At 46.2% G+C, this 13,954-nt stretch overlaps 1 protein-coding gene across 25 annotated transcripts in view; it reads right to left on the minus strand.

The window, feature by feature from the left end:
• NDRG3 (NDRG family member 3) overlaps positions 1–13,954 on the minus strand; it is an 87,668-nt gene that overhangs the window by 38,943 nt on the left and 34,771 nt on the right. For 9 of the 25 annotated variants that reach the window (XM_090065183.1, XM_090065191.1, XM_090065198.1 and 6 more), the window contains one exon: positions 4,612–4,647. The exons of 5 other annotated variants lie outside the window; for them this stretch is intronic. In XM_090065183.1, coding sequence (XP_089921309.1) covers positions 4,612–4,647 — 36 coding nt within the window. Of the gene's footprint in view, positions 1–4,611; positions 4,648–6,545; positions 6,770–8,825; positions 9,724–9,760; positions 9,801–13,954 lie in introns of those variants that run through there. 11 more of the 25 variants (XM_090065188.1, XM_090065186.1, XM_090065199.1 and 8 more) reach the window with 4 other exon arrangements.

Consider the following 13,954-nt stretch of genomic DNA (forward strand, 5'->3'; position numbering starts at 1 on the left):
GTGGGGTCAGGGCTCCCCGCCCTGCTGTCCTCCCTCTGGGGCCTCCATGGCCCAGCAAGTGAGACTTGGTATGTCAGGGCAGAGTGGGACCAGGCGGGAATTAAGAAGCCATGGTGTAGTATAGATGGGGTATAAGGAAGGGAGGAGCCCCATAGAGAGGTTTTGCCTGGCAATCTGAGGTCATCGCCCTGGTGAACCAACTCCCAAGCAAAAGGAAAAAAAAAAGGAACACCAAAGTCATGGCAGAAAAGAAGGCAACATAGGAGAGTGGCTAAATGAGGTAACAATAGCGCCTCCTTAGCCCAACCACACATGGGGAAGACATCACCACACTGAGGACCTAGGCCTTACAGCACCTCTCATCAACAAACAGGAACTGGAAATAAACTAGTTTACCTTTTTTGAAAAGAAGTATTTATCCCAAACATTTATACCAAGCCCAACACCAAACATTCTCTTGCCCAACCTCATGCTCTCTTTTCTGGCCTGTGCTCTTTGCTGATCTGCTTTTTGATTCCTGTCCTTTCTGCTGCTATGTTGCCTGTCCCTTCCCCACTCTGATGTGTGCCACAGCTTGGGTGGTCAGAGAATGCGCACATGCCACTTGTGGCATGTGTACCACAGGTTGGCCATCCGTGGTCTAGGAAGCCCTTATTCCTAAGGAACAATTTTCTGGTCTTGTCCATCATCTGGAGAGGTAGAATGATATGATGGCAGCTAGCAGGATCATTAGCTGGGGAAACCAACTGGAGAAATTGCTGTTACTGTTCTAGATCAGAAAAGCAGGGAGAACTTTTTTCCAGTTTTTCATTTCTTTTGCAATCTGGCTTCCAACCTTGTGCTTGTATACAGCCCTTTGTAGGGCTGTAAATTATTAAAGAAAATTAAACACAGAGTTTTACTGTTGGCTATGGTGTATATGAAAAATCAGATTTGAGACCCGTTTCATAGATTCTATGAACATTAGGGCTGGAAGGGACCTTGGAAGATCATTGAGTCCAGCCCCCTGCCAAGGGCAGGGGTCATAGGATCCCAGAAAGATAAACATCTGAATTTCTCTTGAAGGTGTTCAAAGTAGGTGTTCGAACCACCTCCGGAAGCAGCCTATTCCAGAACTTGGGGGCTCGGACTATAAAGAAGTTCTTCCTTGTGTCCACCAGCCTGATATGGTCCTGGAGGAGTTTGTGACCATTTGACCTTGTCATCCCATGGGGCGCTCTGGTGAACAGATGTTCCCTTACATCCTGGTAAGCACCCCAGATAAACTTATAGGTGGCCACCAAATCATCCCTGAGCCTGTGTTTTTCCAGGCCGAAGAGTCCCATAGCTCTTAGCCTTTCATCATAAGGTCTGTTTTCCTGACCCCTGATCATGCGCGTGGCTCTCCTCTGCACTCTCTCAAGCTTCTTCAGGTCCTTTTCGAATTGCGGAGCTAAAAACTGGTCGCAGTACTCCAGCTGCGGCCTCACCAAGGCCAAGTACAATGGGAGAATGACATCTTGGGATTTGCTTGAGAAGCATCTATGGATGCAAGCCAGCATTCTGTTCACTTTACTAGCCGCAGCATCACATTGAAGGCTCATGTTCATCTTGTGGTCAATCATGACCCCCAAGTCCTTTTTGTCCGTGGTGCTAGCCAGTGTAGCACTGCCAAGACTATAAGCATGCTGCAGATTTTTCTTCCCTTGCATTTTTCAGTGTTAAACACCATCAGGTTCTCCGTCTGCCCATTTCCTGACCCTGTCAAAGTCAGCCTGGATCGTCCTGCTATCCTCAGGTGTGGACGCTTTACCCCAGAGTTTGGTGTCATCGGTGAACTTGGCCAGTCCACTCCTGACACCACGGTCCACATCATTAATGAAGATGTTGAATAGCGGTGACCGAAGGACAGAGCCTTGACGGACACCACTGGCCACAGGGCACCGTGACGATTGACTTCCGTCAACCTCTAGGTCCAACCCTGGAGCCAATTCTGCAGCCAGCGGATCATGGGGAAACCAAGGCCGCAGTTGGCCAGTTTTGCCAAGAGGTGATTATGGGATATCAGATCGAAGGCTTTTTTAAAGTCAAGATATATGACATCAATCTCTTCTCCTTTGTCCAGGTGATAGGTCACTTGGTCGTAAAAGGAAATAAGATTCGTCAAGCAAGACCTACCCACAACAAACCTATGCTGACTATCCCTCAGGATGCTGACATCGGCCAGTCTGTTAAGAATGGCCTCTTAGAAAAGATTATCAAAGACCTTCCCCAGGATAGAGGTCAAGCTAATGGGCCTGTAGTTTGCCGGATCCACTTTCCTCCCCTTCGTGAAGATAGGCACCACACTGGCCTTCTTCCAGTCTTCAGGCACTTCATCAGAGCACCAGGAGTTCTCGAAGATCCATGCCAGCGGCTGAGCTATGATGCTTGCCAGCTCCTTGAGTACCCTAGGGTGTAAGCTGTCAGGGCCAGCTGACTTGAAGGTGTCCAGCCTCTCAAGGTGTTCCTTCACAAGGTCAGCATTGATGGAGGGTAAAGAATCATCCTCACCCAGGTGTTCCTGTCCTGTAATTGGCAGGGGTGCCCCTTGGGACTAGTGAAAAACTAATGCAAAGTACCCATTTAGCAAGTTGACTTTTTCCTGGGCACTGGTTGTCAGTTGTCCCATCTGGTTTAGCAGGGGTCTGACGTTGCCCTCGCTTTTCCTCCGGCTCCCCACATATCTAAAAAAGGACTTTTTATTGTCCTTGATACTTGTAGCTAGTTGGAGTTCAGTTGCAGCCTTGGCTTCCCTGGTTTGCTCCCTGTAAGTCCGGACCAGCACAGAATATTCCTCCTCGGAGGTGGATCTGGTCTTCCGTCCTTTGTAGGTCTTTCTTTTTAGCCGCAGGAGGTCCGCTAGTTCCCTGCAGAGCCAAGTGGGCTGCTGTGCCCTGCTGCTGCCTTTCCTCCGAGATGGAATAGGCTTTGCTTGTGCATCCAGGATCACTCCCTTGAGGAGCAACCACTCATCCTGAACTCCCCTCCCCCCTGGGTCGTGGTCCCTTAGGGCCTCACCTACAAGCCTCCTGAGCTTGTCCTCGGCTTCAGGAAAGCTGACTTTGACTTCTGTATTGCTAACTGACTTGCCAGCTTTATGGTGGATGGTGAAGGTGATCAGCTCATGGTCAGTCACCCAGCTTCCCTTCAATTGTTAGGTCACTGATTAGGTCATCCCCTGTAGCAGAGTCATTTGCCTGTTCCCCTACCACTGTCATATATGTCAGCAATCATTTTCAGTGCCCCTCTACTGTTTACATTGGAGAGAGAGGGTGATCTCTATATAAAAGAATGATTGGACACTGACATCACCAATTCCAAAAAGACAAAAGCCTGTATAAACACATTTTAACCTTCCTGGACATACCATAACTGGCCTCAGACTAGCTGTTCTTGAACAACAATACCTTTAAACAATGTTATTCTTTTCTATTTAGTACCCTTGCTCTCTGCAACTCCATTTATAGCATCTGATGAAATAGACTGAAAATACAAGGTGTTACCTAGCCCTTTTCTGCATAATAAAAGTATTTAATACACATCTTATGTAGCACCGCAACCACCCTTGTGAGAAAAAAAGTGCTAGTGAAGCTCAAGGAAAAGAAGTGACTTTCTTGCATTTATCCAATGAATTCCTAGGAAAGATGGAAATAGAATCAAGGTCTCTTACTCCAGACATCTGTTGCATCCATCAGACTAGCTTGCTGATTAGCTGAGCATGCCGTAGCCCAGGAAAAGTGCACTCCTCCTTCTCCATTCTTCCTTCCACTCAAGCCAGCCTTCAAGTCAAATGGTTAGCACTGCATAAGTATGCATTTCTAAAAGCCAAAGCACCTGAGCGTAGCGAAGAAATGTAGGAAGGAGGACACATTGTCAAACTGTGAGGGTGCACCAGTGGAATACACATGGAACATATTCAGATGTCCAACAATTTGTCTGTGATACTTTTTCAGTCCTGAAAGTGTCTATTGGTAACAGGAATTCCCTTGTCAGCTCACTAGCTCTTCCAGTTCATTCTTCCACTACTCTTACACTAACATTCCTGAATTCTGCTGCATCACCACTTAGCATTGTGAATTTTAAGGGAAAAGTTGAACTGAGGAGATAGGCTGGTCAGCACATAATAAAACAGCTGGAAAGAGGGAGGGTGGAAAGCTGGCAACAGGAGCTGCTTCTCTAAATTGAGACTTTCAGTTCTGCTCAGTGACATCTTCAAAGACTTGGATTGACATTGTGTTTTCCAGGTCCAGTTTAGCTTCAGTGCATCACCCCAGACCAGCGCTGCTTTTCACCTAGACCATGGGTCAGCAACCTACAGCATGGAGAGTCATTTTATCTGAGCCAGGGGGACTTCCGAGGCATTTTGGCAGTTGGGACTTTTCTTGCATGGCAGAAGCACTGTTAGGGGACAGAGTTATGGTGGTGCTGTAGACTAGGCTGTAAGTGATCCTTGCTTGGAGCTAAACTGATTAAGCAAAGCCCTTCCTTCCTCTGCCCTGTTGCACAATGTTGTTGACCCCTGACCTAGATCAAACATTTTTTTTTGTACAAAGGCTGTCAACAGGTACCCTGTAGCTGCATCCTCCTTACCTGACAGTTAAAGTCCTGAAAGTTTCCGGAAGCATTCTGTCAACAAAAAATAAGACAGAATCAGCATTCAGTGTGATTTCTCCAAAACAACTGAAAAATTCAGCATCAAAACTAATGTAAGGGCATCTCTTGGAGGGCTACACTCCATCACATCAATCTGGTCTGCCAGTATTCCATCAGAAAACAAGTTAACAAAAGAAAGGATTGGCACCACACAGAAAAGTCTCTGGAAACCCATCAATTCATAGAACTGTGTGGATTAACCTGTGGCTCACTAAGCTTCTGGACAGAGATGCATGTAAAACATTTTAAATCCTACCTTTATTTGAAATGCATAAAGACCACATAAACATACAGATCCCTCCTAACAAATGCACTTCAAAATATGCTGGAGCCAATGCTGTTGTGCTGCTCCACAGCTAGTGTCTGGAGAGCAGAGTTCTACAACTGAACCGGTTGTCTGGGAAGTGTGCTGCATCACCCAGAAGGAGCTAGCATCACAGTTCCTCTGCCTCTCCAAACCACAGCCAGCTTTGCCCATACAGGATTTCAGAATTGCACTGGAGTCATCAACAGCATGCATATTGTATTCCTGTGTCCTCTAAGGTATGATGTACATAAGCCAGAAACGGTATTTTTCCATTGTGCTGCACAGCATTCATATATGAGAGTACTGGGTGGTTGGTCAAGGTCTCTGAGATAGATACTGTGAACTTTGGCCTGCTGCCTTGAGGACAAATGGAGCATTTGGTGGCAGTGCTTCCAGCATGGAACTAGAAGGAATGATTATTTCACAGCTTCTCCCATGACTCACAAAGTTCTATGCTAGTCACCTGAATGCCATGAAGGAGCTCTTTAACAAGCTGCTAAACAGTTACCCATTTACTAGGGGATACACCTTTCGACTACATCAAGACACAGTAGAGATAGTGCGTCTGAATGTTAGTAAGCAGTACCTATTCTGGGTGGCTGTTTCAGCCTGTGCGCTGCATAACTGTTTGATAGACCAAAGGCAGTGGAACCCCATAAGATTTCTAGCTGGTACCAGGCCCCAGAAACTGAGCCTCTTAAGCACCACAACTGTTGGGCTGTTCTTTTGAGAGATGGTCTGGTGAACTACTCCAATCATTTTATGCCACATGGCAGGACAAAGACTTGTGCCTTTGACTGAAGTTTATGTCAATGCACTGAAAAATTATTTGAAGACAAAGAGTCTTTATTAAGTATTACAAGTATTCAAATGATGTGTCCTGTGATCTTGAAAGAAAATGCTTTGCAAACTGTGGTAGGGCATCCTAGGGGTGGTTTGTGATCTCAAAGAAAGATAAAGTATTCTGAAGATGGCTGGCAGGCAGCTGTGTCTTGCAAGGTCAGACTCATCATGCCCCTGGGGATGGGGTAGGGGTCTGTGGGAAGGAAGCGTCTTGGGAGCTGAGTGCATTGTCACTGGGCAGAGGGACTGAAGAGCTGTTTTCCCTGGATAAGTGCTGTTGAAGACTTTCTGATGTGCATCCTGGACGCACAACTCCAAATACTCCTGGAAGGACACCACTCTAAAACTTATACCTATGCTGGTGAAAAGGTTATGTGACCTTACAGCAGAAAAGGCTGGCATGAGAATGCAGTAGAACTGAATGACAGACAAGGTTGGGGGGCTGTGACAGTGTTTGAGAAGGCCTGAGACCTGTTCACAGTATGGCTAACAGCTTGAGGAATGTTTGGAAATGCAATGGAAGGGACTAGGATTAGGCATGAGTTAGGAACTCTTGGGGGCATGGAGAATGAAGGTGTGTCTCTGTAGAGGGAATTATTTGGGACATGTGGGTTGCCCTGGCTGAGGTTGCATATACAGACCCCTGAGCTCCCTCCCCAGTGGGAGAGAGACGTATGTCTGTTGAACAAAACAGAGCGTGGCTTGGAAGATCTTCACATGCCTGTTAAGGGTGGCTATGAAAATCTAGTGTCCCTCTCCATATGAAGCTTCTCCATCCACATCTCCATACTGTTTTCCCATGTCACAGCCTCATCATTCTTCCGTCTTGCTCTTCTTCCTTATCCCTCCTCAGCCTGACAATTCAGTGAGCTGCAGTCACATGCAGAGACCTTGGAACGTCAACAGCAACACCAGTAAGAGCAGTGACAGCTGTGGGTGCTGACCCTAGAAAGACAGTAGGCAAGCTGACCCTCGAAAGACAGTAGGCAAGGAATCTTTGTTACATGACCTAGTGATAAATGAATTCCCAAATAATTTTTGCATTCCATCTTGAAAGCCTCTTCACATTTGCTCTAGGTTCCCTAAATGGTAAGCATATCTGCCTCAAGATGCTGGGATGGAAATCAAACCTCATCTGCCGACCACAAGCACTTAGGATGTTTTTGGTAGCCCCGAGATATAGGATCAACCTGAAAAAGGTGCCTTTCACTTGGGCTGCCCAGATTCTGGGGTTGACTGGAGAGCTGGGTACTTTGGTTGACCCCTCAATCCCTGAGGCTCTTGATATTTTCTTCAGTTTTACAGATCATGATCATGTGAGGGGCTGTGACCCTCCTGCATGTATCATCTGCAAGACATAGGAGCTATATGCCATGGTGGAAGGAAGCCCTGCAGCCTACTTTCTTTTATTTCTGAAGATAGGCAAGTCAGAAAGAAAAGAGTAACTTTTCAACATCAGAGTAAGGCTACGTGAGTACTTTACCCCAGGACACCAGGGAATAATAAGGCACTCTATAGATAGCTACTGGAATATCTTCAGCACCCATACGGAGAAAACTAACTGCAAGGAAGATATGAATGAATGAACAAAACACAGGCCTTACCTGCATGCTCTAAAAAGTGCAAATCACCCTGACCCATTACCTTCTTCCCTTTTTCACATGACATACCAGTGCTTTTCTGCCCATTTGGCTATGTGGAGTTTCTGTTATGAACTTCATTTTTGAAAGGACTCAAGTCTGCTGTTGCTACAGAGACACATGAATGGTGGGGATGAGGGGAGAAAGGGTGCATATGGCACCACAGGCAAGCTCTGGTAAGTGTTCCTTCCACCTAGAACCTAGCTGCATTGCTTGAACTTGTCTATATTTTCAACTACAAACACTACTTTGGCTAAAAAGGTCTTTTTTTCCCTTCAAGTTGCCTTCCCAGGGAGCTTTGCACATGTCTTAGAATACTGAAGGATGGTGAGGGTGAGGGAAAAGTGGCTGTGATCCCAAAGCCAGCATAGAGGGAAACAAGGGGGCACAAACAGGATGATGGAGCACATTGAGGGTTGAGGTCCTGCCAGTCCAGAGACTGGAGTAGGGAAGAGAGAAGCAGCTCTATTCTTACAGCTAGACATAACATCAACAGAAGGGAAGAGGTATGAGCATGCAAAAGTTAACTTTGGCTCAGAGTTGGGAGGGTCCTGTCAATCAGCAGTTGGAAGAGGGGAGGGTCCTGCTTCTGGACCACCACTTCAAAAAAAATCAAGCAGATCTGACTCGCCCCCTAAGGGGTGGGCACACAATCACGTATGATGGGAGAAACTGGGGGAGGGAGAGTGGGGAAAAGGAGGAAAGGGAGAAACTGGGGGAGGGAGAGTGGGGAAGAGGAGGAAAGGGAGGAGGACATGACCTCCTACGGATTGGCAGCCCCTCAGGTTTACATGGGGGGGGGGGGGGTTCAAGCTAACCACTACAAGGAGAGATATAACAGAGTGATGATGCAAATTACCATTGACTGAATGACTCAAAACAAGTCTCTTAATGGCCTCAGTTGTCACTGTCAAAAGAACCCTGCCTTCCCAGGGTGCATGATAGGACCCTCTTGGCATGATAGGGTAGGACCCTCTTGGCAACCCTATTGGCCTGTGGCTGAAACTGACAGTTAATTCCTTTACAGCAGACCACAATAGGCTATGTTAGCAGTTTGGTCTTCTAGTGGCCCAGGATATAGGAACAATCCCCTAAGGCTCAGAAAATAGGAACAATTCCCTAAGCTCACTGACTACCCCACAGGCTGCCTGTAGCTACTTCTGTCCTCTGCTTGGGGCCAATATTGGGCTTCCCCTTCTGTACTGACTATCTTGATACCATGAATCTGCAAATGGACATTTGCAGGTCCAGCCATACACCAAGCTCCATGCAAAGCAGGGCACTGGGTGCCTTTGACTATTTGGAGAGAGGAAAAGAGGGGGTAGTGATGCTGCCAGAGTGAGGGTTACACTGTTACTTACCAGCTGGTTTGGTGTCTGGCCATGCAGGCATTCCCTCCAAACAGCTGGCCTGGGTGCTGAGAAAATGAGGGCAGGGTAGTCAAATGGGAAGAGGACAGGAAGGTCACATGGTCCTTCATGATGTCAGCGTCATCCAAGATGTCCTGTCCCAATGGCTGCTATATCTCCTGCTTGGCAGTCCCCCATAGGATGGATTTTTTTGGATCCTCCTGAGTCCGAGTCGGAGCCAGAGCCGGAGCCCAGTCCTTGTCTTCTGTATCTTTGCTGTCAGATGGCTTTGGGTTCATCCCGAAATTGGCAATGAAATGTGGTTCTGTCACCACCCACAAGTATCTGATAGAGTTCTTCACAGTAAAGGCATTTTACCCCTCAACAGGCACCTGAGATTCAGTTGACATTACAAGTTCTTCCGTACTATGTTTTCAGGACATTTGGCCTGGGTCTGGGACTGCTGACAATGCTGGTTGTTCCTGTGAGCTGACATATATGCTGTGATCTGTTCATATATGATCTGTGGTCTGGTTCTAATGGCTCTTGATAGACTGCTGGGTACTCTCCTCATCCGGAATAGAGAAAGGAGGTCCAGGACCTCCATTCTCCTCCAGCAGGTAAAACGGAGATTGCAGAGGAAGATGAAAGTACCTTGGAATGAGTAATGGTGGAATATTCTACCCATAAGGGCCAGGTAATCAAAGAGCATTAGTTTCTGATCATCTGATGGTTATACCTGTTGTTACCATTTGAATGGAGATATCTTTAACTAAATATTGCTAAATCTTAGCTGAAAAAATTCTCTGTTTCCCTTACCTCCTAAATGACACAAAATCCATTTCTCAAGAGACAGTGGATATTTAGAAATTCAGTTTTAAATCCAGAAGGTACCACAGTGATCAGTAATCCTGACATGATACAAAATACAGTCCAGAGAATCTTACCCAGTGATTCTTGCAGGAAGCCTGATTGTTTGAACAAGATCTGATAAGAGATGAGATAGATACTGTTTATAAAAACTGAAATGTTGTAGCCATGGTGGTCCAGGAAATGTATAAGCAGCAGTTTTTTGTTATATCTTTTACTGGACCAACTGCATTTTTTTTTTTTTGACTACAGAAAAATAATAAACAACTCTTTTCTTGCACAAGGCTCCGAAAAACCAAAGCAGGTCAGAAGGCTTGGCACACTATGGATTCCTATTTGAAATTTCTGTTTTATCTAGTGAATCATGTGAGGCTGTTCATGCACCTAACAGCAGTAATATTGGGCTGCACTCCATGGGAGGCTTAAAGGATCTTGTGGCACCCTGAGGTGTGGCTGAATACTGGGTGAAAATCACTGATTTAGAAAAATATTCAGGTTTGATGATTTCAAGTTATGGACAACTTACCAAACCCTTTGTTCAGTTATTACAGTGGTTAATAATACTCTCATTAAAAAGATGTACCTTGTTTTTAGTGTGAATTGGTCTTAGCTTCAGTTTCTAGCTAGGAGATCTTAGAATGCCTTTGTCTGCAGGATTATAAAATCTATTACAGACTAAGAAATTCAGTTCTTTATTTTTTCTAATTAGAGGCAGAGTTGGTAGCAACACCTAAATTTAAACTTGCTAACATTTTCTCTTAAAGTCCACTTAAATTGCTCACTGAGTTTTCCAAACTATACTAGTCAGACTGAAGATGTCTACCTATAGGCTCAACATTTTTTTTTAATAAAGTTTTAGCTAAAACAGCTCTGTTGTTTCTAAGAGTAAATATTGTGGGCAAGGAGTGATGTTCTGGTCACCCTCAAAATACAAAACAGTCATTTTGTCAGATTCTCTACTGCCTCTATACTTTGGAGGAGAAACTCAGAATTTGGCAGGTATATTGTCCTAGGGTCAGGAAGGTGTCTTTTCCTGACCTGTAAAAATCAACTCAGATTTGGTTATATTGTAAGCTTCTGAAGCTTGCTGTTTATATGTGGTCAGTACAGGGATGACAGAAGTTAGCAGCATTTTTTTCTGCAGATTTGGCTAAAACAGACAACCAGCTTGGTTTGCAGTTAAGTGCCTTGTCTCTCAGCAAACCCCAGATCTTACAAACAGATAAGCCTACTGTCCCATATAAGTACTTAATTTTTTGAATTAACACTCTGCCTCCAAATAGTACCAGCTGATTTGACTTGCTTGCAGTTTAAGCCTAGCGTGTAAATGGTTGGGTCCTGCCTGTTTTGGTTCATTCAGATCCCTATCTAATCAGGACTGTATCAAACCCATTGTCTGTTTTTAGCATTTGACAGGAACTAGGCATAATCCAAGCCAGAGCTTCAGGGACAGTGTTTTTCATGGTCTCAATACTTTCTTTACTGGTAGTACTTTAGGGTCTTGTTACACCTTATACTGAGCCACACTAAAGTTGATGCGTGTTTAGCACTAGCTCGAGTTTGAAGCAGTAACACTGAAGGCTAGCAGGGGCCCGGAAGACTGAAAGGTACAAATTCTGCCCCCATTCCAGGTTTCTCTGTACCCTGTTTTCTCTTTTGTTGCCCCCCGTAATTTATTGGTGTTTTTAAGGCGCTGGTCGCTCTACCCAGTGGTGGCCCCGTGGTGGTTTTAGGCTTTTAGCTTTTTATGCTTTTAAGCTTTTATCCTTTTTAACCTCCAGAAGACAGCAAGCGCCGGACGCCAAGAAGGATCCCCATTCTGAATTGTTTTACTTGATGTCTTCTGGTGCTGGTCGTCCTTCGCCACAGCAATGTCGATGACCAGCGGGACTCACCCCTTCGGAGATGGTTTTCACTTCAGGTCCCTGCCCACACCCCATCAGGGGTACGGGTGCTACGCTCACCGCCAGCTGCCATCCGCAGGCGGCCCAAAGAGACTGCAATACATCGAGAACATCAAATAGTCCCGGGCTCTGCCTTCCTCCTTCCCCGCCTCTGGGGCATTACTTATTTGGGGCTGCTTGCACTGTGTCCCAGGGGAGCAGGCAGAGAAGAGTTAAACTTCCTGCCTTGCCACTGCTGATGCTGGGCTGCTACTTTTCTGACCTAGGAAGCAGCAGCAGCACCACCACCACAACCTGGGCAGGCAGTTTAATCCTTCCCTGCCTGCTCTCTTGGGACAGACACCACAGGCAACTACAAGTAAGCAAGGGATGGGGGAGGCAGTGAGAAGAAATCTGGGTGCTGGGGAAGGGGGCAGGTGGGGTGTTTACACTAGGTATAGCCTAGCACAGCTTGGATCCATTTACCATGGATCAAAGATAATCCTGCTCTGAAGTGGTGTAATTGAGCTGCATAATGAGTGCTTAAAACCATTTTCACATGTTAACATGTGGACAATCCAGGGGTTAAGAGCTCCAGGAGCCACCCAAAATTCTGTGTAACAAGACCCTCAGCCACAAAGAGAAGGAAGCAACTTGATTCAAATACAGAGGGGTGGGAACAGATTGGGAACATGCTACAGGACAGGGACAGTAGAGGGAAAGACAAAGGTAGTAAAGTTTAACCACTAGACTACAGAACCACCACTGCACTCCAGACTGTGTAAAAAAACAACCAGTTATGTACTCAATGTAGCATTCTTGACTGCCATGCAAACCATCTTCACTACCTAGTCCTACTGCTCTGATTTCTGGTCTCAAGTAGAAGTGCACTGGTCCAATACATTGGTCTAATATTGGATCAGTACCGATATGAAGAAAAGTGTCTATATCAGGTATCGGCTGGCCCTATGGGGCCGCTAATTTGGCTGATAAATGCCCATTCTGTGCGCAACTGCAGCGCAGATCAAGTCCCCCCATTGTAAGGGAGGGGGGCAGGGGCAGGTACAGGCACTGTCCAGCTGGGATGGGTGGGTGGGGCAGCCATCCCAAATTTCGCTGCAATTCTGCTCCCAGTTCCACGCCGCCACAAGGCACAGCCCTGGCTGAATGCCCTGCCTCCACCCAAGCACTGGGAAAAGCTGGGGCTGCAGCGCCGCAGGCTGGGACCGGAACCACAGCAAGATTTGGGGTGGTTGCAGCTTCCTCCCAGTGCTGCCGGAGCCCATTTCGAGCTCAGCTCCTGGTAAGAAGAGCCCTGTGCAGTGCCAGCTCCACCCTGCAGCTGCAGCCTGCTCCAAGCCACACACATCTGGGGGTATACGCCCTTGCCTTCCCAGGGTACAAGCAGCAGCAGGAGCTGTCCCCACCCCATGACACATGCCTCCATCCCACATTCCCCCCCAATGCCTGTCCCTGCCCCATCCCTCACTGCGGGGGGCATTGATCTGTCCCCACACCCCTTCCCTCCCCCCTCCTCTTCCACCACACCAGACTTACCACCTGGGAGGCAGCTGTATTGGATATCGGCTCCATATTGGCCGATATGCCTCTTTAAATATCACTACTGACCCCCAAAAATCTCTAGCGGTGCACCCCTAGTATCAAGATCTCTGAGATTAAAGGTCAAGGGATACAAACTATGGTAAGAGCTACAGATTTTCACATCACCTTGTTATGAATTACGCTCTTAAAGCCACGTGCAGTTCACTCTAGGCTGGGGCAATGATCACGCAGAGCAAGTATTCAAAGTCAAATACAGAATCTTTATTTGCTCGAGCGAGGTGCCTCTACAGAGAGGGACCTCGCTTATTAGTTATACTACTTTTTTATACTTTCTAAAAGCCAAAGCGTAAGTTCGTGATTAGCGTGTGCTCGTAAAAATACCCAATCATCTATTAACTAAATCACTATTCTATCCAATCAAGCGGCACTGTGGGTGCGAACACTGAAGTTTAACTCTCGTGAATTACATGCTCCCTATATTTTGTCTTAAGATGTTTCTTTATCTAACAAAAACAAATTATGCTCGACTTTCAAGGTTCTCCTGTTGACGAGACTCCCCTGCTGACTGGATTCAGCTAGTTTCATATCTTATTAGTAACCCTCACACAGTACCCCTTTTCCCTCCCCGCCATCTTGTAAGCGCTGTGTCTGCTTTTATGAAATGGAGGCGAAAGGAAAAAGAAATGGCCTCACTTTTAGCATTACAAAACCTTGCTTTAACCCTACAAGATTCATATACAACAACCTTCAGTTTGCAGGTAAAAAGGAGCATAGTGGATTGGAAGGAACATATTTGTTAGAAGCATCGTTTTCAAAGAGAAGATT

Source organism: Crocodylus siamensis, chromosome 10, assembly GCF_052110815.1.
Source record: "Crocodylus siamensis isolate JL-2025a chromosome 10, ASM5211081v1, whole genome shotgun sequence".
NCBI lineage: Eukaryota > Metazoa > Chordata > Crocodylia > Crocodylidae > Crocodylus > Crocodylus siamensis.